Here is a 27328-nt window from a genome sequence, read left to right as displayed (position 1 = left end):
TGCTCAAATAAGCTGTCATGTTCAAACACACGATGAAAGCATACATTTAATTTTATGCCAACATGATCACTTGTTTGAAAAGGAACAATAGAATTTCCACATCTGTGTTTCTTACATTACATGTTATATTTGCAAGCGTTGGTATTAATGTGTAGCCCTGTACGTTGTCAACTAGTCTAATTGCATTGTCATGTTCAATTAGTAGCAGCTATACACAATCTATTTGATCTTTGATGTTATTTAATAAAACGTTTTTGGCGAATACAAAAACAACTTTGTTACTTTGGCTTCATAAAAACTAGAAAATTTTAACTAATAGAATGCCCAACATTTAAACAATATGCAACAAGACTGATAGCTCTTTTAAGGACAAGGTCTTTCAAATATGAACTTAAACGTTACAAATTTTACAAGCTCTGTTACGTGTAAAATGGGGGTTTGTTATTCCTTAAAGTATAGTACAAAGTTAGAAACTTTACAAATTCTCTCAATTTAGTTAAAAATCTGTACCTGGCCAAAAGATTCATTTAGCTTCTTTAAAAAGTTTTCAATAGAAAAAAAAATAGTTATCAAACGTACATCTCAAAGTAAAAAAAAATTAATTTGAAAAAAACAATGATGCCTTGCCAGTGGGTAATAACAACAAATAGGTAATATCAAAGTGTGCCAAAAGTCTTTATTACAAGTAAATAATTTAAGTGTCCTCATGTGATTCTACATAAAATATCCTTATCTCAGCCAAGAAGGTCATGATGGTATAGCGTGGCACATGACATGCACACTGTCATTTTTCCCTTGACGAGTCGCAGGAATATTTATCCTATACAATGATATGACTGTCATTGTGTCCATAAGTGGGCACATTTTTTGTCACATAAAGTTTGATAGTGTAGAAAACCTAAAGCTCTGTCTACATTATCAAACTAGTTTGATATGATATCACCGTGTCCATATATGGGCACATCACATTTTTTGTCACAGACTTTGATAGTGTAGACCTAGAAGGTTGAGATGGTACAACGTATCACTTTTTTTTCCCTTGTGCACAAATAAGATGGCCATTTTCTGTAGACAGTCAATGTAAATTTTCTAAAGGTACCCATTTATACAGCCAAGTGAAAACAGACATGTAGTTCTCACAACATGTATACAAGCGATTTTGTGGGATTTAAACTATTGGTCAAGAAACCAGAACATTGTTTGCACCAACTGACCAATGGATACACAGACCACCAACGAAACAAACAATTTTAAAAGGCACAACACAGATGTGAATAAATAAGAATCATATCTACACCATATTAGGATTACTTGCAACATTTCAGGAGACACATTCAAACTAACAATCTATCTAATTAATATTTACATCGCAGCGTTGTGCTAAAAAGGTGCGCAAATCATTTCATCTGAGTAAGGTTACTTAACAGTATCAAAATTTGATTGTAAATGTGAGCTTGTGGGTAATACGATGAGAATAACAAGGAAATGTGATGCTAGGCCTAACTAAAAGTTGTGAAATTAATGTCCCAGGCAATCTCTCAGGACTACAGCAGTTGGGGTGTTAGATTTGATTACAAGAATATCGATAGCCAATCAGTAGGCCTCCAAGATCAGTTTGAATGCCTGAGCCACAACAACTGTGACAACCAGAATACCAAACTTGTCAGTCCTTTTAGATTATAATAATACTGCCTTTTCTAACCATAGGGAGAATATTGTTTTGTTTTTCTTCCTCCCATCGATTTTACACTTCACACAGACACTGTCTGTCCTGAACCTAACCCTTTGTCCGTGATTATCTGTATAGGGCGCGACACAAGGACGTAAACACAACGCAAGCGGGTTGACCAATGGCAAGCAACAGTTTGAATAATCCATTGCCTGTGATTGGTCAACTCGCTTACATTGCGTTATTATGTCCTTGTGTTGCGTCTCTAGTGAGAACCTAAGCCTTTGGAAGGAAATAGGCACATATTAGCAACCTTGGAAGAAATTAATCAGCACAGAAGATAAATTAATTAAGACTAATTAATAATACGTTGGTTTCTTTGGATAAAATATAGAGTAATACACCACATGTACTGTGTGTGAATTCTCACTAAAGTGTCTAAATATAATAGCAATTATAATAAAAAGTAACTTTTACATAGTGATAAAAATCCTTAAAAAATATGTGAGTCAATTCATAGCTTTACTCCATGTTCATAGGTTCTTCGTGTTTCGTCTACTTCTTCAAAAGGCCACTGTAAGAAAAAAAAAAGATATTTATTAATAACAACACTAACAATAATTAATTAATTCTAATTTGTGATGTACAGAATTGATTGTGATACCTTTGTCACTGAATATTCATTATTTTTCATATTATTGTATGTTTTAATTTATAGAAAGCACTAAATGATACAGTAGGCCACCTTTAACGTTAATAAATTAATAAATAAAAATGTGATTTCATTATGTTTTGTATTGTATATATATATATGCTAAATATGCTAATTTTTTCTGGCTGTTTTATCGTTTTGATTTAGCTTCTCTCCATTGAGATCCAGCCACTGATACGCACATCATTGTCATTTTTTCAGTGCTTATTTTATTTGTATCTCCATTGAGATCGAACCACTGTTACCCACAGCATTGTCATTTCATTAATTTTCCTTTGGATTTATATATATAAATCCAAAGGCAATTTACTGAAAAATTATATATATTGTTTCATTGACTGATTTCAAGATGGTGACATTTAAAAGCTTCAGCTAAGCAGGACATGCACGCAAGCTGAAGCCAAAGTGTTTTCTTGAATACAACACTGGAGGCAGTGTATGGTAATAGTCTTATCTAATCCATTACATCTATTGATTCCTTTAAATTATGCATACAGCCACGGTCTGCTTTATTACTTAACAATTTTAAGACATTTTAAATATTCATGGTGCACTTATTTACACTTACGACTGCTGTACATTACTTGCCTTTCAATAATTTAGCTTACAGAAAGTGCCTTTTTAAAATCTGTTTTTCTTTTAAATCAAATATTACACCTGAACTCTATAACTAACTGTTGTTTTTTTTTATTTATTTTTTTTATTTCATATGCATCCAACTGAGACTCGCATCTTGGGCTAGCCTAAAATATCCAGCTGTCTTGCAGAGATTCCTGGACCATCTTCGGCTAGCCTAAAATATGTGGTTGTCCTGAATGTGTTCCTAGACACTCTTGGGCTAGCCTAAAATATCCAGCTGTCCTGTATGTGTTCCTAGATGTGTTCCTAGACACTCTTGGGCTATCCTAAATATCCAGCTGTCCTGGATGTGTTCCTAGACACTCTTGGCTATCCTAAAATATCCAGCTGTCCTGGATGTGTTCCTAGACACTCTTGGCTATCCTAAAATATCCAGCTGTCCTGGATGTGTTCCTAGACACTCTTGGCTATCCTAAAATATCCAGCTGTCCTAGATGTGTTCCTAGACACTCTTGGGCTGTCCTAAATATCCAGCTGTCCTAGATGTGTTCCTAGACACTTTTGGCTATCCTAAAATATCCAGCTGTCCTGGATGTGTTCCTAGACACTCTTGGACTAGCCTAAAATATCCAGTTGTCCTGCAGGTATTCCTGGTCATTTCTGGTTGTAATGAATAGAAATTTTTTTTTCAGTTTTGATAGAGAGTTGACCGACTGAACACTTACCTAACAAGCTCAATAGGCAACGGGAAGATGATCGTAGAGTTCTTCTCGGCGGAAATGTTGCTCAGTGTTTGCAGATAACGGAGCTGGAGAGCGGCGGGTGATTCCGCGATAACGTCAGCGGCTTCTTTCAATGCACGTGAAGCATTCTGTTCACCTTCAGCAGCAATGACCTAAAAGTATGAAATATTTCGAACAAAATCAACATACAGTATGTGTACAAACAACAAAGAATCATTTGGTCAAGGGACGACATACAGACTCAAGTCTATTACTGTCGTCCCTTATAAATAATTTATTTAAAACAAGAAGAAGAAGAAATGTGCATTCCATTCCATTATAAAAAGCAAAAATTAAAGATACAAGAAACAAACTTTCAAAATTGAAAGCATCTGTAAGATGTTTTAATACTACAGGAAACTCTCCAAAACCAAACTTTTCTTTGTCTGTCTCTGTCTTTCTCTGTCTACACTATCAAACTTAATGTGACAAAAATGTGATGTGCCCATATATGGTCACGATGATGTCATATCACTACCATATTTGGACATTACACTTTTTATCAAACTAGTTAGATAGTGTAGACAGAGCTTTAGGACCAAAAGGACAAACAATTTATCTCCACTGAATGACCTTAGTTTTGCAACTACAAACATAGTAACCTACCTTAGCTCTTGCTTCTCTTGCAGCTTCGGCCTCGGCAGCCATGGCACGTTGTAACTGCACTGGCAGACGCACATCTTTGCTGTAAAATACAAATGTTTATCATTATCAAATTTGAATCTTCAATATAGATTGGACTTTCATGTCTAGCAAAAAAAGTTTGATGTGTCCAAATATGGTAGTGATATGCCCAAATATGGTAGTCATATATGGGCACATAAAATTTGATAGTGAAGACAGAGCTTTAGAATACATAATTTATGTTAGCAAGCAATGAAAGCAATGAAAAACTAAATCCAATAATGGTTATAAAAAGATGTTGATTTTATTTGGCCATTATAACAACACTTAAATTTCTGTTTAGTAGTTTTATTTGACATGCTAAGCATACGCATTATGCATTGTCCATTAAAGCATGTCGAGATACCTGAACATAGCCTTAAGGATTCAACAATTGATTATAGCTATATTGAAGACAACAGCATACATGTTGAGATACTGTGTGAACGTAACCTTAAGGGTTCAACAATTACAGCTATAGACAAGACAACATCTTACAGGTTGAGATACCTGTGTAAACGTAACCTAAGAATTCAACAATTAATTATAGCTAGAACAAGATGATCAGTGTCTGATTTCTCCAGTAAATATTAATTTCTCCTCCTGCATATAATTAAACTTGTATTCAAGAATCTATTATTAATAATAGACCAACTTCTACTACAATGCAAGAATAAAACATTGTAAAGCTCTGTCTACACTATCAAACTACCGTATTAATGTTGAAATATGGTAGTGATATGCCCAAATATGGTAGTGATATGACATTATTATGTCCATATATGGGCATACAATAATTACATTTTTTTGTCACATAAAGTTTCATAGTGTATACAGAGCTTATGCTATAACAATTTTTATTTTATTTATATTTTATGTTAGTAAACAGATAAACATGTGCCTATGTAAGACATTGGACAAAACATGGATGAACAAATAATTATTTATATTTAAATTATTTTGTCCTCCAAGTACAAACTGATTTTTGTTTAGATTATTATGAATATCCTGCTATTATATATTTTAGGTCAAAATTACCTTAGGTTTAAAATTAAGCAATTAAAGGAAAATAACATAATTAATGATGCTTTCAGATTTCATATGTTAATCATCTGTACACTACAATGTATTATTTTAGAATGAAATTACATTTTTAGAGTTGTCAAGTTTCATTATACTGCATCGTTGAAATTACATTTTAAAAACGACAAAGATGACTTTTTACATCTTGCCTGTTTCAACTTCATAGCCATTATTGCCAACTGTTTCTTTTTGCCATTATAACAAAAAATTATTAAACAATGGTGCGTCAAATTAAATCCAAAAGTGGAACGTGCAAATGCATATCTTTTTAATTTGTAAATAGATGTTTTTTTACGTTGATGTATAATCTGTCTAGGTCATTAACATCTGAAACTGATCTGAAATTGTGATTAAAACATACTAAAAATAAATACTACGGTAGAATTACTTACATCTCAACACGTTCCACTTTGATACCCCATTGGTCAGTGGCTTCATCAAGAGATGACTGAAAAGAAGAAAACAAGAAAAATTTAAAGAAGAAAAAAATATGCAGAGATAAAAAGTACATCAAATAACAAGTAGTGGGTAAGTATTTAGATGTGGAAGTCTGACACTCAGTGCTGTATCTCCACATATCACAATAATAACATTAAGCTCTGTCTACACTATCAATCTTTATGCGACAAAAAAATGTGATGTGCTCATATATGGACATAATGATGTCATATCACTACCATATTTGGGCACACCACACTTTTTTTGTCAAACTAGTTTGATAGTGTAGACAGAGCTTTATAGAGACAGTACCGAGAATGTGTGGGGGATATAAAATGTTACCGTCAGAAAACTTGGGAATCAAACACCAATAATTTCTAAATTTTTTTTATTGGGGAATAAAACTCTCTACAAGATTAATTGGGGAACATTTAAGCTATACTCGCATCGCACTTCAATTCAATTATATGATTTTTAATTATTTAACAAAACATCTTCTATTCATGAAACGGAAAATGTGCAAATGTGTTTAATTGATTGAAGGAAGTTAAATTTACACCATTATACACTTTTAAGCTCTGTCACTATCAAACTAGTTTGACAAAAAAAGTGTGATGTGCCCAAATATGGTTGTGGTACATCATCTTTATATCCATATATGGGCACATCACATTTTTTTGTCAAACATAAAGTTTGATAGTGTAGACAGAGAGGTTTGACAAGCAGTTATAAAAATATGATGGATAATGTGAATTGACAAAATGGCGCCTTGATGACGTCTGGTTGATTGATCACTATGGTGAATGAAACTAAAGTTAGGTTTGTGGGTATAGACACAAGTGTTTCCAAAAATTTAAGCATTGTCTAAACTGTCATATCACTACCATATTTAGGCATATCACAACTAGTTTGATAGTGTAGACAAAGCTTTAGGAATTACAAAGTACCGTATACTTAAAAGTACTGTAGTAACACAGTATAGAAACCACAGTGCTAAACCGCGTTCCATTGCGAGGTAAATTACATTTGACCAAAAATTGATTTTTACATGGAAACTAAACACCACAGACTCGCAGTTAATCAATGCATCCAATATCCAGTCAGTACGAAACCTTGTGTAAATATCTTAATTAGACTGGCATTGCCAGTCTGTGTGTACTACGGCGGGGTAGATGTGAAAGTGTGTTGAAATTGATAATGGGTAAAATCGATGACGGAGAAGAAGGCGACGATGACGATGTTGATTTTGTTTACAACGATGACAAAAGATGTAATGGTTTACTTTGTTTATTGCTTTCAACAATTCAATCTAGCAACTACTTTCTAAATAGAGTATAATAGCTAATGACAACTGTACTGTAGGCATAGTAAATGATATTTTAATTATCATATGGAAATGATTAAAATTTTATGATTGAAATACTGTAATTAATATGTACAATCATTATTTATTAAATATTAAAGATATATTGTTTTCCTAAAAAATAATTTAAAAACATATTTTTTTTAATATGCCATTTTAATGTCACATAACAGCTATTCACTTTGATCAAAAACTGAAAAAATGTAATTTAAAGCAAAAAATACCTAAATTGTCTGTCAGACAATGGTTTTTGGTTAAAATTAACCGTTTCTTTTGTCTATAAAGTGAAATAATTATATTTTTTCAGAAGTGAATAACTTTAGTAAAACTGTAAATGGCCTATTCAAAGTCTGATTTTATTAATCTTTATTTTTCAGGTTTTTGGGGGACAAACATGATATAACATTTTGTTTTCACTCCATTTAAAGATGTATGTCCCCTAAAAAAATTATTCTTAAAACATTTTTTGTTGAATCTGCCATTTTAGTGTCACCTAATGGTTATCCACTTTGACCATAAATTGGATCGGAATTGAATTGGATTTTTAATTTTGTATCTTTTTAACCTAGATTCAGAAACACCCACATCATTATCGTTTTTCATTGCATGTGGATGAATAATATTATCATTATGATATTTCTTTATTATAATAATTGGTTTTTGTTTGTGAGCAGGAAAGAATAAATCTTAATAAATGTAAATAATAAAAGAGTACTACTACTAGTAGGTATAGTACTCAGGCTAATGGAAATTGACAATGCATCTGTGTTTACTTGCCAGGCCTCCTGCTTTCAGCAACTAACAACATCGTAAGGTCAATGAATTAAATATTCCAATTTACATCGAGCGAAACATGATGAGACGCGAGACTGACATCCCTCTATCATAATTTATTAATATTCGATCAGTAATACATAATAGGCTACGCAATCAAAACATGCAATTATGACTTTGCAGAAAACAAATTAAATTTTAGCAATTATTATGCAATGGTTATAACACCAATAATTAACTATAACACAGATTTCTATTTATAAACCAGTAAATGGTTGTTTTCAAAGGCTGTGTTTCAAATAGAAAAAGTCCATATTAAAAGGGTACACTTAAATGCAATAATTATTTTGGAATTATTTCAATGCATTTGACTTTTTCTACCCTTCTGCTCTTATCTACCTTTTCTATATATTAGTTTGCTTGGACAATTAAAGCTTTGCAATAAGTGTGTTACCTTTTTTTTCTCTCAAGATTTTAATTATTATTTTTATTATTAATTATTGATTATTTGGGGTTGGTATTTGACAAGTTCTTTTACTTTTTTTTCTAATTGTAAATGTATGCTTCTTTTAATTCTTGAACTGTTTCTAAATAAATGTTGAATGAATTATAAGATTTCACTGTTTTTATTTTAGGAAATAAATTTATTTTTGAATTAAATATATGAATATACACTGTATGTCTTTCAATTTGTTATTTCAGAGCATGAAGAAAACCCTATACCAATCTAGTCTTCATTATCATTTTGTAATGAGAACAAATAAATTACAAACTTTTACAATACTTATAAAAATAAATGCACAATTTAATTTTAATTTCTGATAACTTTGTTTCCATGTCATCAACCTTTGACTTTACTCAATATTGATCCAGTTAAAAAATATTTATTATAATTGTAATTCTGAATTGTAGATTAAGTATTGTGTTAATGCATAACTTAGTACGTCAACTACATCTGCGTAAAGTGCATTTTAATTGAAGATGTTTGTTTCCGCTGTTTGACTTCTACCTGGTTTACTGGACATTTCAACAATCGTTGAGAGATCGCACAATTAATCAATCAATATTGGCAGATTGTTAATAATCTATTGATTTGACATATTGTTAATAATAATCTACAGTATGGATATGACAGATTGCTAATAATCTATGTATATGACAGGTTGTAAAATTGTAGAATATAGCCAACTATTCTTTAACAGGACTTAATGGAAACTCTTTGTTGTTATCAATTCTCATTCCATAAAATAGTTTGTAGTCTAATGTTATAAGCTTCCATTACTAATTCATAGAGTCGATATACTCAACTTTATTTCTAAGCCAATGTAAACAATGCTTCCATCATAAGAAGTCATGCCATGTCATACATTGTGGACAGGTATGGAAAGCCTTACCTGCATAAACATGCTTACTTAGAACATGTTGTGAGTACCTACCATGACGTACATTGTGGGCAGGTATGGAAAGCCTCACCTGCATAAACACGCTTACTTAGAACATGTTTAAGCACCTACCACATCACACATTGTGGACAGGTATGGAAAGCCTCACCTGCATAAACACGCTTACTTAGAACATGTTTAAGCACCTACCACATCACACATTGTGGACAGGTATGGAAAGCCTCACCTGCATAAACATGCTTACTTAGAACATGTTTTAAGTACCTACCATGTCATACAGTGTGGACAGGTAAAGGATAAACTAACCTGCATAAATGTGCTAATGTTGTCCCGATCCGATAGTATCTCGGCCAAATTTTTCGTTCCCAGTACGTTCCTGAGTGTGGTCTGGGCCAGAAGTCTAGTAGAACCATTAGCGTTTTCGACGTTTGCAATTGAGATGGTGGCGTTCTGTACACGATAATAGACAACGGCATCCACAGACACTGTCACACTGTCGCGCGTCAAAATCTATTAAGTAAAAAATGAAAAGTTAATTATGAATATGCACAAACATTTTCAACTTTCGTTTATTTTGATTCTTCTGCAGTAAAAACATTTCTTTATTGGGGAAAGCATTTCTCATCATCAGGATCAAGGGAGGTAGAACTAAGGGCGCATGCTCCCCTTTTGACAGACTGTTAATATTATCCGTTTACAAAACCCTATGGAACCCTGCAGTGTGAAGCTTGCTAGGTTTGGAAAACCAATTTATTATAAGGAAGTACTAAAAGTACTTTACGGTAAATCGTGTATTCATTCATGTCAATATGTTGAAATGGTATTCTCATCATTCACTCTTATTTCTAATAATGGTGGTTTATTGCTGTAACAAAAGTAAGATTTGTCTTATTGTGTACTGAATTGACTCAGTACCTTGTTTTGTTATACAGTATGAACTGTTTATTCAGGCTGGTTTATTGAAGTACAGGTAGTCCTATTATTCTAAAGAATGAAAAAAGTCAACTTCCTTTTTCACTTACTGTTGGGTTTAAAGGTATAATAATACCCTGTTTTGTTCATGGTTGATATGTATTATTAAAGAAATATTGACGAAAAGGTACTGTATATGGTACCCTATTTTGTTCATGGTCGATATGCATTATAAATGAAATATTATTATAAACAAAGGTGAGGAATGTCAGTTAAATGTCTTGCCTTGCAATTTTGTTAATTTGAAAATGTGAACGTGCTAATGTGGTCTTCAGTGGTCTACAACTTAATTTAATAGCAACAACTTCCAATACAAACAAAAACAAGAGCCTGATCAGTTATAATGGTAAAGTTATTATATATAGGGTTTGAACTATACCATGAAAGCCCTAGTGGTTAGGACAGCTGCATATCAAGCAGAAGGTCCGGGTTCGAATCTTGGTTGGGGCAACTTTTTCTCATTCTCACAGATTTCCTCATCTCATCATTTCATATTAATTAATTAAATTTCAGTATACCACTGGGCAGTTTAGAATTAATGTTCTATGCCTAAATTTCAGTATATCACCGGGCGGTTTAGAATTAATGTTCTATGCATGATGTGTTTATATAAATCCATATATATTGGTCTTTATTGCAAAATTCATCATAATGTATTAAAGTAGCCTGAAGGCTAAACCACAATATTTACATAATTAATAGGACATCATAAAAATATAAAACATCCAAAAAGATGAATTTCAATAAATATGGGATATAGGTTAGGTGAATTTAGACTTTACTTCAAAAAGTGGAAATAAAAATAATACCAATGAGGGTATTATCCTAAGTGATAGTACCCTGTGTAATATTGCTGTATTTTATTTTGAAACGTTTGAGCCATAACAAATGTATTATAATTGGAACTAACGGCTCTAGAGAAAAGGTTGGTCATTAATTATTTTAAGTGCTTTGTTTGTAGAGCAGTTATCGTTTTGTTTACTCTACCTAACAACCATTTAAATCGTAATGTTTCACATATAAAGACAATTAATTACTGGGTGGGATTCCTTTGTCAATATTGCGATGGATGTAATTTGTTTGCAGCCTTTACAACAAAAGTTTACAAAAATTTCAGGCCTCGAGAGTTCAGAGTTAACTCTAAAGCTCTGTCAACACTATCAAACTTTATGTGACAACAAAATGTGATGGATATGATGACGTCATATTACTACCATATTTAAGCATATCACTACCATATTTGGGCACACCACATTTTTTTGTCAAATTAGTTTGATAGTCTAGATAAATACTCTTACATACAGTACAGTACATTAGAGGGTGGAATCACTCATAGCGTAATCATTATACAGCACTAATTATAATTCATAATTTTCATACTTTCTTGTATGCCGATACGCTTCAATATACAATATTCTCCGATTCCTCATTATTGGAATCTTCACAGATCACGTGTAACGGAGGTGATCCCTACCCTTGATGTCGTCTACCCAAGGTGATCCCTAACCCTCCTTGTCATCTACCTGACAATGTCCCTACTTTATTTCACTAAACATCAATACCATTAATCTCCTTCATGTACATTAGTGAACTTCCTCTCTACCTTAAGCTCTGTCCACACTATCAAACTGTATGTGACAAATATGTGATGTGCCCATATATGTATAATGTCATATCACTACCATATTCGGACATATCACTACATTTGGGCACATCACACTTTTTTTGTTAAACTAGTTTGAGTGTATACAGAGCTTAAGAACTTTTTAGACATACTAAACTAGTTAACTAGAAAAAAAGCAAAATTTACTATACTAGTAATAGTACTGTAAAACAATAGGATTTTATGACAAAATTAGGCCTACATAAATATAAAAAAATATTTAAAAAATGGTTTGATTGGCCAAAAAACGTAACATCAGTTATTTCTAGTATTAATTCTTAGTGAAATATGAAAATGGTATCAAACTCACATGGTCTCAATGGGACCCCACCCAATGGGTGTGGCCTTTAAAATCTTAAGGCCCTCTCTTAAAATATCCACTACAATCTAGTGCTCTAAAATTTATTCATAATAATAATTTTTTATTATAACTAAAATAATGCAAAATTGTAGGTTTACTGTGAAATCATAATGGCATATTAATACGTCTCTTAGTATTCGATGCCATGAACATAAAGTCAATTTCTAATTATCTTTGAAAAACATAAATTTAACTTATAAACACAATCTTCTGTTATTACAATACAATGCAGATAAGCTAGTGTTTTTATAATCACTAAAAGGAAGCGTTTTTTCATTAATATTTCACCGTTGCTCCAATTGTAGTTCAATTAAATTTAAATATTTATAAATTTAAATGAGATTTTCTTTTAAATTATATACAAAATTGTATTTTTTCTTCTTGTGTGGTAAACCATCGCTCTATTAATTTCTGACAATCGTATTATCAGGATATTTCATAAATTAAATCTACTTTTCCTTTGAACTTAAAACTAAAGTGTATTTTAAAATAGCAATTATAATAATACTATTAACTGTAAATGATGGATGAATATTTTTGGTCAAATTACTGGCATCTTTATTGCAAGGATTTTGACCAAATGTCAATATTTTACAGTTCATTTTTGGACTAAAAAATGCTATCATTTGGTGATTCTGTAATGTACAATACAAATATAAAATACTAAATTCTAAAAACTAAATTCTAATATTTTTAGAACAAATAAATCTGAATATAACGATCAGAGCTAAGATATCCAATAATCAATTTAAGTAAAAATAATGAATTTATAAGTTACACAAATATTAGTATATTTGTACATTTATATTACAGCCTACTATTACAGTGCTGTGTGGAATTTATGTTGTAAGATGCACAATATCTGCTGTGCAAAGATTTACTAAGATTAAATTTGTAATTTAACCTGAGTGTGTTCTTCTTTGCTATAAATTTTACATCAACGATTATGATGAATGCTTCGTTTGGCGACACAGCCGCGTGCTAAGTCTGTTTTATTCATCTTGATTAGTCTTGTCTGTTTAAATCAAGTCTACAATTTTATTTATGATCTATCATTCAAAAAGGCGTTGGACCTTAATAATTAGGGAAATAATTTAACCCAACCCGAATATTTTGCAATTTCTTCATTAGAGGAGATGATACAAGATACTTTATTTGTCTTCGTAAAAAACAAAGAAATGGCGGTTGTCAGCAAATCCGATTAAAAAATACATAAAACGGATTAAAAATGACAAAAAATGTAACTAGAAAAAAACAATGATGACTAAAAGATGACTAGCAACGTTATCATCTCAGCAAAATTTCAGAAATATGATTAAAATTAAATATATTACACAATTGTTATAGTTAATTTAAATATTTGTCATCTGGTATTAATTTATGTAATGCTTAACTATATTATCGACTGGCCGCATATTGTGTATAAAAATAATTCCTTTTTTAATGTTAATAACAATTATTAATTTTATCTGGAATTTAGTAGCCTCAATTTGTGGATACTGATTGATGTGGAAAAAGTAAAACTAATAATAAAACAAAATTGTTTAATTATAAAAATGAATATTAGGTAATATTTTTCAATCAATAAAAAAAACCAACTTTACAAAACGATATATATAAATTACAGTAATGGAAAAGAGCATGTGATTTTGTAAACCTATTTGATTATTATCTCAATTCGATCTTGGCAACGATATGTCTGATTTTGTAATGAGGCCCCATCACACAAGAGTCATCTTATAGACTGCATATCATTAAAACAGTAGGCACAGCTGTCTCTGGCAGATTAACAGGGTACCATGCATGCAGATCGTCTTTCTTCAAATGCCTCTTAAAAACGTGAATGATTCCACGAAGCAGTTTGGAAAATAAATCTTAATGAAGAGGAGTGTCTTAACTGCCTGAATGCAAATGGTATTAAACTAATACTACGTGATGTGTTATTAGCTTGTTTTGTTTTCAGTCAATTTAAAAAGCGTTTTGGGCTAAACATAAATACTAAAATCCTTTATAATATTATGGTACTGGTACTATGGAAGATGTATTATGAATTTAAAAATAAAAAAAATGGATATATTTTATTTATTTTTTTATTTCATACGTATCCAACAGTGAGAAAATCGCCAATTACAAGATGGATAAACTCTGTACATGGCCTCATGTGTAGACTTAATTCAAATAAAAATGTTTTAGTCTCAACAATAATAGATAATGTCTTATATTTAAATATTTATTTAATTTAATATTTAAAATCAATGCTCTCCATGTGGAATAGCATCCTGAGATGAGACCACATCTTATTGCATTTAGTCTGTAGAGTTTAGCTTTGTTAATTTATACGTAATGTTAATTTCTATGGACCAAAATAAAAGATTGAATGAATGAAAAAAAAAATTAAAAAACAATCGTAAAGGATTTTACTGATGATGTTTAGAATGTTTGATGTTTACTTCTATCTACCAATCATTCACTTTATGATGATGACATCACTTTATGATGATGACACCCTTTCATGCATACAAATAGAATAATATCTTTACAGTCAACGAGAGATTCAACAAACTCTAAATTTGAACGAAACCAATTAAAAACACGTTGAACTAATACTGTACCTAGAGAACTAATACTAGTCTTTAATTGGAATGGATTACAAAATGATGTTTAAATTGAACCAGGCATAGTTTTCATAAATTTAATTATTTATTTGCTACACCTTTTATTGGTGGTACTCAAAAACATGAACAAATAAAAATGAAATAAATTTAACTAATACAAACACAATGTATACTGTAATGAATAGCACAGACTACTATACTTATAAATACCAACATTACCAAAAAAATTATTTCAACCTTAAAGTTCTGTCTACACTATCAAACTAGTTTGACAAAAAAGTGTGATGTGCCCAAATATGGTAGTGATACAGTATAACATCTTCATGTCCATGAGGGCACATCACATTTTGTTGTCACATAAAATTTGATATTGTACTGTAGACATAGTTTAAGCTACTCCGTCACAATACAGCTAAGCCATAAAACATTATGCCAATTGGAAATGTGATAAATATGATTGATAACACCGTAATAGATATCCATACTCAATCATTCAATTAACTCTTTTAATCAATGCAGTAATTAACTTGTGTATAAATCAACAACATACGGTTCATAATCGTATCATGTTGTTAGTAATTTATTAATTACATAAATCATTGTGTGAAAATGAAATGAAGAACATTCTACATTCACATTCTATGTATCTAGTTCAAATCACTTTATATTAATTAGGGATGGTGTCGATTAGGTTAAGATACCTCTAATCGAATCATGAATTCCATCCAAAACACCATCATGTTGTTAGTAATTTATTAATTACATAAATCATTGTGTGAAAATGAAATGAAGAACATTCTACATTCACATTCTATGTATCTAGTTCAAATCACTTTATATTAATTAGGGATGGTGTCGATTAGGTTAAGATACATAATCATGAATTCCATCCAAAACACCATCATGTTGTTAATAATTTATTAATTACATAAATTATTGTGTGAAAACGGAATGAAGTAAGTACGTTGTACCTTCAAACATTCAAAACCAATTAATTTCACACATAAATTAAATAGTTTGAATAAATTAATGTATCTATCTTTATATTAATGGCATCTTTAATTAAAGGGGTCACCAATTAAGGACCCTTCTAATTAAATATCTGGTAGATTAGGGACCGTCTCGATTAGAGACCATGTCGATTAGGGACCGTGTCGATTAGGGACCATGTCGATTAGGGACTGTGTTATTGTCAATTTAGATACTTCTAATCTAATCATGAATTCCATCCAAAACACCTCAAATGAATGAAACATTTAAAATACAACTTTAACATTGCCTAACAAAACGCTGGAGTTTGGACATTTATAACAAAACTTGCGTTCTCCTCTGAGACCAGATACGAGTGACCTGAAGGAGAAGGCGGAGGAGGAAGAGGAGGCCCTATATAAATTACTTACTTCTTGGGGAGGAACATCAAACGATACGGTTCTCAGATCAACTTTGGTGTAATCCTCAATGCATGGTAGGATGAAGAAGATACCTAAAATTAAAATAATAATAATAAAATAACATGATTTCATGTAAAATACAATTCCTGTTGATGTCCACAGCTACTATACAGAAATCAGTTAAATTGAGGATGAAAAAATTATCCATATAAACAAATCAAGGAAAATATTTAATGTTCTGTATATAATGTAATGCATATAATGCTATATAAAATAAAACAAATAATGTTTTTATATTCGTGCGATGGTACAAATAGTTTTGGTGAAATATGAAATTATTTGTAACATCGCACTCATAAACATTCATGATTTACACATACCGTACAAGTATAACATATGATTTAAATCACCATTGTGTGCAAAATGCATGTATAGTATTGTATTTGTTGTACTAAGTGGTTTATTTCAGAGACAACGTATAGGATTGATTAATCACACAAAATAAAACGAATAAATAAAATATTCAGAAAAATTTATCTTCTGACAAACTTTTATCACCAATAACAGCAGTCTAAAAGCTTACTATGGTTAATAATATGACTTGAGGACCGTTTGTATAAATACCATCATAAATATCATAAGAGGTTCTAAGTGACCCTTTAGGCTTCTAAAACTTGCTGCTTTGTGGATATTATACAATTTTAAAATCAATATAAATTTAATGAGTTCAAAATCTGTTTTCATAAATAATTCTTGACAAATTCTATTTGAGATCATCAGCATTTGTAATCTCTCATTCTGGTTGTTTTTACTCCATGTCAGAGGTCTACGAAAATATTAAATTCATAATTAATTTAGGTACTATGATTTTCTAAAATTTATTGACATTTTGCATTGAAATGTAACGTAGAACTATAACAATGAAATATACAAATGTATAAAATAATGGAATATAACAATGGAATATAACAATGAAATAAAAAAATGAAATATAACAATGGAATATAACAATGAAATATAACAATGATAATGTGCATACAATGAATTCTGCAACATTGAATATTAAAGAAAAATTTATTATTTGCTTCATCAATTTTCGGTGATAATGTTTATGTTAAATTACATAATTGAAATAAATGTTATTTGACACAATCTAAAGAAAATGTTTCCTCAAAATATGGTAAACAAATAAATGGTAGTTCCTGCTGTATTATTGTTTTCATTTTGTAGGAAAAAATAACAAAATTAAAATCCTGTACTTGTAACTAACTGTTTTAGCATAATTAAAGATGTACTGTCCCCCTGAAAAAATAATTCTTAAACAATTTTTTGTTGAATAGTCCATTTTAATGTAACATAATGGTTATCCACTTTGACCAAAAATTCGATCGAAAAAAAAAAAATGTATTTACATGAAAAAAATGTAATTTAAAGAAGAAAATTGGCTGCCAGCCATGGATTTTTGGTTGAATTTAACCATTTATTTTGTCATTATATAAGTAAAAACATTTTTTTTTTTTTTTTCTAGATGGAAGTGATTAACTTTTATTAAAACTACAAAATAACATATTCAAAGTCTGATTTAATTAATCTTCATTTTTCATGTTTTTGGGGGACAATACATCTTTAACAAATAGCGAGAAACAAATTTTATTTCTTCCACAAGAGAAAACCTTCCAGTAAACTAAACCAATTAAAAGGATTTAAATCCAACTTTAAAATGCGGACAATTTATTTGATCGACTTTCGCGCTTCATTTAACATTCAAAAGTGTTAAAAAATGTACTTCCTACGACATTAATCACATTCAATTTGATGCTACATCGCTTCAAGCGGCCATAACCTAAAATATATATTTAAATTTAATTTTCTCAATTAATTTGTATGCTTGATCCGACACAATCTCGCAAATCAGTATGCCGTTGGGGAAAATCGGATTTTGCTTAAAATGATTTATTAAGCATTTGTAGCCGAGAACTACCATATGGACAGTTTTAATAAATTTAGCAATGAGACGATAGCAGCTTTTAAACTTTTGATAGCATACGATGGCGGCAATATGCGTTAGATAATTATATCCCATGTGAAATGAACATCAAACTACATGTTTGCTACTCCACGGCGACGTTATCATTAAAAATGTAACATTACGAATGTTTTAACCATTATAATCTGAATCAATTTAAAACTAGATTCATTGTCTGTTATTGTAATTTAAACCATTTTACCATGAAAAGTTCTCATTAAATATTCATCATCATAACACTTCGTATGTAATTTGCCATTTCCTTATAATATGTGTTATCCATCATTGTTGTACTTTATTATTTATAAGCAAGCTTACTAAAGATAATGTACCTAAGCAAGTAGAAATAAATGAAAAGGACGTTGAGAACGTGTTAGTGTACGTAGCCATAACATCGGCAAGGGTTTGAGGCTCACTCACTCCATTGTTCTGGTGGTAGAACGAGTCTTCTTAGATAAGGACTATAAACCGTAGGTCCAGTGTACACATCTAGCTCATGTGCACTTTAAAGAACCTAGTACTGTACATCTTTCGAGAAGAGTATGGTGTACAGTCACTGATCATAGCTGGGCCCTCTGGGATACCAGTCTTTGACTGAATAGGTTGCCCATATAAATAAATAACAAATTTTGATAATAACATACTACAAAATGTCTTCGTGAGTAATACTTGGCAAGCAAAGTAGTTGTAGCGATCAAATATACTATCAGGGTGTGAACCAACCCACACAAGACTTGGTACACACTGCACAGAACATGTCACAAATATGTATTTAATGCAAACACTTGATGTTAAATCTAAGTCTATTTAACTCCTCCCTTGCAAGGCACAATAGTAATAATAGTATACGAATAATGAATGTTTATTAGTTAAATAGTGAGAATATTTCATGAGTTGACTGTTTTTAAAGGTGGAGCTGAGTTAAAAATAGTCAATTTTTCATGTGCTATGCATTGCAACATGGAATATCTTTATCCTAAATATGCAAATTTTATTTATGGCAATAAGGTTTTCAACTGAGGGATGAATTAAAAGGACAAACATATATCAGATTTTTTTTTGGCTTATCTGTAGCTATGTTATCATTTTTACACACATAAACTGAAATGTGTTTATTAATGGTAAACCTCAACTACATATGAATGATAACTTGAATGTAAAAGCATGTATTATGTAATACTTACCAGGCCCTTTGGCGCCCCCTGGGAGAAGACGACCAAGTCGAAATATGACAGCACGTTCATACTCTTGCACAACCTATACAAAAGAAATAAAATCTTTCACTCACAATATGAGAGTATTTGTTACATTGTAGAAGCAATAAAGGCTCATTCTTTTATTGTATTGTTTTATTTATATTTTGCTTAAAAATAAAAAATACATTCGACATCCCATAATTGATTTTTATGTTTTATATTAAAATGAAGTACAAATAGTTGTAAAAAATAAATCATTAGTAGAGAAAACCTAATTATAAACTCAATTTTAAAAAGAAATTAAATAAATGAGATTTAAATTTATTTGCTTGACACCAATGGAACTGCAATACTATTAGTATTAGTAACTCGCAAGTCCGAAATCCTAGCATTTCTTACTTACACTTACAGTATTATATTGTCTTGTATAATAACATAAGCTTTGGCTTTGTATTTAAACATATTTTTGATTGATTGAATGTCAAATTGTCAAATATTGATCTTGTATCTACTAAAACATCACCTCATAAATTGTCTTGAAATTTCAATAGAGTATCAATAAATAAATATTTAGATCATAGATTATAGTTACTTTCTAACATAATAAACAAACAATCCAAGTTGTAACGTTATCAGTTCTAGCCGTTATTATTATCACAATTCTTACTGCAGCATCATCCTATTCTATTCTTATTACTAAACCAATTTTCAACAAATTACCCAGTGGAAATCAGCAAACTGATCTAAAAATTCATTTAAAACAAAACTTTAAATTTATTCCAATCTCGTTGTTAAAATTATCTTACCTTGATACAAACACATAGTGAGAATGGTAGGGTACAGATGACCATTAGCCAGGCCAGAGCGGTCAAGATCCAGCCACAGATTCCAACACCTCCTTCAGGGGTGCCAGCTGTGAAGACGAAAAAAAAAAACCAAATTTGTTTTATTTTGAAAGTTAGTTACCATTATTAAAAGCTCTTGACAGGAAATTCGCATGTCGCAATATACGCATGAGAGACATGCCCTCTAGAAAAAGGAAAACGGTTTAAATCAATTTCTGTATTTTATATGAAATATCATCATTGTAAACAACAGTACAGAGTAACACTATATTGAACTTGTTTTGTTGACCTATTTTCTGATTGATAATCGCATAACTCCTGAAATTCGATACGATAGAAAAAGCTGTGGACACATAACTATGAAAAGAATGAATCAAGATCAGTTGACATGACACATGACAACAACATTGAATTGCTTCCCTTCAATAAACCCAATATTCCTGCATTTCCAGTGCAGTCACCTATCGCTAAACGGTTTTTAATGGTAGGATAGGATATACAGGTATACCTCCAATAATGCCTGTTGAGTCGGCATGAATACTGCTTCGTTTTGCGTCAAAATCTTTATCCGCCATTTGAAAATCTTGCATTGCCTCAACGAAACACTCTTCACGTCAGCTAATTACTAAATGCTTGTAATACTAGTGTATGTATTATCATAGTCACATGTTTGGCCAACACATATCAGCCTCATCTACATACCAAACATGTTTACACTGACCCTAAAGGCAGCACGTTTGAACTATGACCTTTAACACATGGTTTGTTTACCTCCCCTCCTTTTCTATACATCACAATTGGTCGCATAGTAAATGTATTTTGTACTACCACTGAACACGCCCCCACAAACATAACACAGATTGTTATATATTTAACAACCTGGAAAATAATTACCATTATTTATTTAGTTTAACAATTCTATATTTACATTACATATTGTGAAGGGCTATTGAATTTATATGATGTGAAAGTTTGTTCAGCAGAATGCTTACAGTAGTACAAACAAGGAGTTAACTGCTCCTTGGTATAAAGAGGTTTGTAGAAGGTCTGGAATCGGTTGCTGCCACTGTCCCCAAAAATGTTATTGGTCCACTTTATAATGGAAATTTGTTTGCTTGGCATAATTAAGACAATAAAACAACAAAGAAAAATACATACAATTGCAAAATGCAATGTTAAAATACTATTTATAGGCCTATGGTAAAATACTGTTAAAAAACTATCAAAAGTGCATAAAGGCCTGCTATACTCTTCTACCACAAGATTTTTCTACAGACATGAAAGCACTAACAATAAGAAATCGTACACTGTTCAAAGACACTATATACCCATTCCAATGGCTACTATCAAGGCTTAAACAACAACCTCCACACTTAACTAATTCCATTTTCTTACCCCCAATAATTCCAGTATGGTCGACCGCCAACTTACTGCTCTCCATTTTAACGGCACACGTTACTTCTCGCACGTAAAATTGACAACGTTCCCACACGGAGTATAATTAATCAAAATAAGTAATAACTCTTTGAAAGCCAATTGCATTTAATTTCCCAACAATGGAAACTCACTGACGTGTGAAGCATTATTTAAATAAGGGACTGTTAGGAAACCATGCATTTTAATTCTGGATAAATGCCAGCCAGTAATATTATAATGCTGGTGGTACAACAGTATCAAGTTGGGCAATACAAATATAAGGTACAGTGGTTGAATCACATGAAAAAAACCTAACATAAAACAATATGAGATTAATTATATTTATAATAATTATAATTATATCTAGAATTAATTGTATGCTTTGATCATTATAAGTATATGTTTACTATATCGTTGCTACAGCATTGTTACTATGTATTGATGATGTCATCACATCACATGAAAATGAATGGAAAATACAGGTCATCGTAAACAAAGACAAACATCCTGGAATAAATCTGTACAACCTTACTCATATGACATTTCAAAAGAATCAATATTTTCAAAAAATCATATTTATACTCAAACTACAATTACGGGTACTATTACTATTTTTTAGTTTACTTTGGTATATGGCTCAGGGTTTCTTAATTAAAAAAGTAACAAAATAGAAATACATTAGTATACCAGTTTTAATACAGTTTAGAACCTTTACAAAATATTAAAGTATAGATGAATTTAAAACTACAGTGAGTCAATGAAGATATTGTTGTTTAAAAGGTTAAAATACAGTATTTATTTGACTTTTACTGTAAAGCATAAAGCATTATTATATATCAAAGACCTTTCTTAATTAATTTTAAAGAATGAATCATGACATAAAAAAAAGATTTCCATGTAAAACATTACTGTAGCAAGAAAAAACAGAAAGGGCGTCCAAAAACAAATTAATTAAAAAAGACTATGATTGACTAGATTTGGTTGAAAAGTATCGAAATGTGATTTAAACGTTTTTTTATTCAGTTAAAAAAAAACAGCAAGATGTAATCGTGATGTTGCATGCAAATTATTGTAACTAGGCAACAGTAGAGATATTTAGACAATTAGCTTTGAAGAATTGGATTAAAAGCATAACATCAGAAATAATGATTACCAACTACAATACAATTTATATGGAAAATAAAAAAAAAGAAAAATTGTATTATTATTAACTTTAATAAATTGTATTGTTATTTAAATGTCATATTATTTTGATCTGATAATTGTAATCGTGTTGGCTTTCTGACAAAAGATATTTATTAATTGTAACCGTTAGAAACTTATGACTAGATTTAATAGCATTCAGCTTTTATTTCTTATGAAATAATTTGAACCTGTTATTATTTTTTTATTAATTCGGCAAACACAAATATCAACATTATAAGAGACAATAAATAACTTCATTGCACCAAGGCTTCTATCGGCGATTACGTATGTAAATAATATATTGTTGTATCATTACTGTTATTATAAACACATTATATATTCTACATTTATTATTGATTGAACAATATGTTTATTAATACATGGATTTTTTTACATTAATAACATAAAGTAGTACATATTCACAGAAATATTATCTATCTTTGATATCAACATAACATCTTTTTTTTCAATCTTTTCAATTCAATTTATTTATCATCAATGCAATAATCACAAAATTAAATCCTGTTTGTAGTTAATGATATTATCTTTCACTAGTAAATCTAATTAGTTAAAAGTAAACTAATTGAACTAATTTAAGAAAAGGTCAAGCTTTAATTCAGGAATTCTATTTATCCTACTTGGTGGAAATAGGAAAGCTTGTCAAAGAATCCTTAAGCTCTGTCTACACTATCAAACTTGTGACAAACAAATGTAATGTGCCCATATATGGTCATATCACTACCATATTAGGGTATATCACTACCATATTTGGGCAAATCACACTTTTTTTTGTCAAACTAGTTTGATAGTGTAGACAGAGCCTTATTTTGCTTTCTAGTTCTGACAACCCCACCTTATTTTAGCAGGACAGTTATGACTGTTTCTTCAAAATATGTTTCCACTTTGCTGATTTTGTTATTTGTGATTATTGATTGATTGATTTAATTTATTAACCAAAGTCACACAAATACATACAATAAACATTTAAAACTAATCAGTACAGTAAACAGTAAAACTCAAGTTAAATGGATATCCAAAAAAGTAAAATATTTATTTCTATTGTATAAAAAAAATTAAAAGATATTTGCAGGAATGGGTTATAATACCCTTTTCACTTGCCAATAGTGACTACGTTGTTTACTTTACAGAACATGACTATATTATAGTTTATTACTTTTCATGATCAATTAATTTCTCTCGACTCATTGGTCTGCCGTTATTGATTACTATTTATTACTATTGATTACTTCCATCAAAGTAATATATGCAATCTTGGCCATCTAGTGAATTGTTAAATTACTGTCATGGTGTCACGGTCTGCGTACGACTGCGTCAACATTATGTAAAGCCATTAATATACAACGTACTCACTATAATTGCATATTCTCTTTAACCATAGCCTTGCCAATACTTCAGTATCATAAACTTTAACTGTAGTGTATCTTTTATTAGGATTTCATCCAAATCTTTTATTTTTATTAACTAACAGAATATAAAATACAGCTGTATACTGCCATTTATAGGGTGAACACAATAAATTATAAGAGCTTCAAAATATTTAATTTGAAAAGAAAAAAAAAAGATACAAAATAGAGTTCAAGAAATATAGTAATACTATTCTAATAAGAAATGTGTGTATAATATTGTGAGACCTGTTGGGTGGACAAACACATGATGATATAGCTCAAAATGAAAGGATCCCAATGGGGAGATGTAGCTAACAATATCTACAGTACAATTGTTACTTTACAATGAGCATTATGTATATATTTATTATTATAACTGTTAACACCTAAATAAATTCCTGTAATTTGATTGAACAATTGTGGGTCACATGGCGTGCAATAGTATTTATTATTTGTATAACATTATATTGTTATTATAACTGATGGAATAGAGAGGTAGGTTGTACCACTATAATATAGTATACAGTTGTGCAGTTGTTTTAACTACCTTAGGTTGGATCCACTCTGTATCTTTCCTCTAGTATGACAAAAGACTTAAGAAGTTTATAATTTAGATGACATTTACCCTTTTTTTTTTTTTTTTTCACAATTTAGATTCACCCAATACTCCCTAGAAGGGGAAAAGGCCTAGATGTCGGTTTGTCTTTTATTTATCAATTTATTATTATTATTACAAAATAGAGTTCAAGAAATACAGTAATACTGGGTATACTGTTCTTTTATTTATCAATTTATCAGTTTATCCAGGTAAGCTAGTCACGTAATAGACACTAAAATTCAAGATAGCTGAATTAAAACCAAGTGACATAATGTTTACCTCCAATAACTTCAGCCCGATCATCATTTCCGTTGGCTTTTGTATTTTCCATCTCGATCAGTTGTGAATTGTCAGGTATGACCCTATTTGACATTTATGGTGCAAGCAACTTCAAAGATTCAGTTTGCAATAATACACCAGGTAATTTCTAGACTCCAATGCTTTTCCTCATAGCAACAATATAAATGTTCTGAATAAGCTTTTGTTATGTAGGAGGTCGTTATTGAATAAGTAATCAGAACAATAGAGGGCAGTCAACCACTTAAAATAGCATTACCACATTTTCTTGTACTTAATTATGATAATGAGAAAGCTAATTGGGTACAAACAATGCTGGGTGAGATTTTTTTAAGCAACTGTAAGTCAAAGAGGTTGATATGAGGCTTCTTTTATTGAAAACTTGAAAGTTTAAAAATACTCTTTTGGTCTGGGTAAACCTAAATAATAGGTTGGGCAACCGCACCCGCACCACAACACCTGCTCCCTCGTTACAATCCGTTTCATTATGAATATGAATGAAGAGTTATTTTTTATAAATAATATTTTAAGTAAAAGTTATTTGTCTGAAAATAACTTAACCGTTAAAAAAACGCTAAGGCAGCACACCCTAAAAATGGTGTTAAAGCCTGCAAACCATCTTCTTAAAAACAATGGTGAATAAAAACAAATTGTTTAAATTGTTAGGAATGAAAGCACATCCATACGATTACGATGTGACTACATTACTACATCAAACGAGTTGATGTTAAATTTTGCATAGTGTGTGAAAATGTTTAATATAATTAATCGAACAATCAGGACTTGGCTGAAACCGCTGTACTCGCAAATCTGAAAATAGGAACGGTTATACCTTGGTGGTCTAGCCTACCTAGAGACCTTGGTTTTGGCTGAGGTAGTGGATAAAAAAGTTGTATAAAAAGAAGAAAAAAATCAATCAATTCTTAATTTTAAAAGTCTTAAATAGTTGTCGGTATGTTGGAAATAAAATAGTAGTTATAATAGGGTATTCCAGGCCTAGCCCTAGGATACCTCACTCAAATTGTGAAAGTACAATAACCTCACAGGTGACAGCACAGCAAAACAACCATGATGCAGCATCTGAAGAGAGAGGATGAATTGTCAGCCTAGGCCTAGGCCTAGAGCGACACTTCCAAAATCTTGGTGTATTAATTAATACATACCTCCAATAATATCTGCTCGGTCGTCGTTTACCGTTTTTTGCATTTTTTCAGAAACTGTAGGATCTATTCTTGTTGGCATAAGGCACGAAGTGCAATTATTGTACTATCTTTTCTTCTACCAATCAATCAATCACAAGACAATTTTTATCTCTCGGATCGCGAAAAAAGTTTGTTGACTGACGGTATGGTAAGCCAAAGAAGACAAAGAAAATGTTCCTAAGGGGTTTTTGCATCCTAACCAAGTTTAGGTTTGTTTTCTTGTTCCAATATTCTGCATATTTTGTGAATAATCTTTAATAGTTTTCCTATTAACATTTTCACATTCCGGTAATTAAAGTTTATTATTAATCAATAAGTCCTAGTAAATGCAGGGAGATCTAATTAAATGCTGATCTGTTTTCCCCTTTCTTCAGCATCTCCTGAAAGGAGGACAACATAATAAAATGAATTTACAATTAATATTATCTTAATAATTAAAAAAAAACGTCTTGGCAAAAGAAAGAATGACATACATAAGCAAAACTAATTATGAAAAAAAACAAATTTAAAATATTAAATGAACAATCTTTGATTATCCTAAATTTAACAAGAGGCAGCACCGGGGCAGCACAAATTATCGTTTCCTGGTAAAGAATAGCTTATTAAATTAAATAAATTATTAAAATAAAGAAGAAGAGAGTAAACCATAACCACAACGTAAGATGTAAACGGTGTAAAGCGCTATGTAA

The 27328-nt window shown here is 30.8% G+C and overlaps 1 protein-coding gene across 4 annotated transcripts; it reads right to left on the bottom strand.

Moving 5' to 3' along the window:
- Positions 1-656: 656 nt before the first annotated feature.
- Positions 657-26735, bottom strand: LOC144837236 (stomatin-2-like). 4 transcript variants are annotated; one of them, XM_078692270.1, is made up of 9 exons: positions 26601-26735; positions 20497-20603; positions 19679-19751; positions 16478-16560; positions 9773-9976; positions 5881-5936; positions 4349-4427; positions 3686-3855; positions 657-2243 (listed from the first exon to the last, which is right to left on the bottom strand). In XM_078692270.1, exons 1-9 carry the CDS (start codon positions 26677-26679, stop codon positions 2225-2227), a joined length of 870 nt encoding a protein of 289 aa, XP_078548396.1. In that variant the 5' UTR covers positions 26680-26735; the 3' UTR covers positions 657-2224. The 4 variants fall into 4 exon arrangements, with proteins under 4 accessions (XP_078548396.1, XP_078548394.1, XP_078548397.1 ...); XM_078692268.1 differs by lacking the exon at positions 26601-26735 and adding an exon at positions 25420-25606; XM_078692271.1 differs by lacking the exon at positions 26601-26735 and adding an exon at positions 21931-22089.
- Positions 26736-27328: the final 593 nt, after the last annotated feature.

Source organism: Antedon bifida, chromosome 3, assembly GCF_963402885.1.
Source record: "Antedon bifida chromosome 3, ecAntBifi1.1, whole genome shotgun sequence".
In the NCBI taxonomy this organism is placed as follows: Eukaryota; Metazoa; Echinodermata; class Crinoidea; order Comatulida; family Antedonidae; genus Antedon; species Antedon bifida.
Note: the sequence above shows the minus strand (reverse complement) of the source record. Positions and strands in the feature narration are given on the sequence as shown.

Bases quoted from the DNA above. Each gene is read 5' to 3' on its own strand.
- LOC144837236 (XM_078692268.1), bottom strand. From the start codon at position 25,513: ATGTCAAATAGGGTCATACCTGACAATTCACAACTGATCGAGATGGAA. The intron at 19,752-20,496 runs GTAAGATAATTT...TCTTTTGTATAG, and splicing joins CACTATGTGTTTGTATCAAG to GTTGTGCAAGAGTATGAACG. The intron at 9,977-16,477 runs GTAAGTAATTTA...TTTACTTAATAG, and splicing joins TTGATGTTCCTCCCCAAGAA to ATTTTGACGCGCGACAGTGT.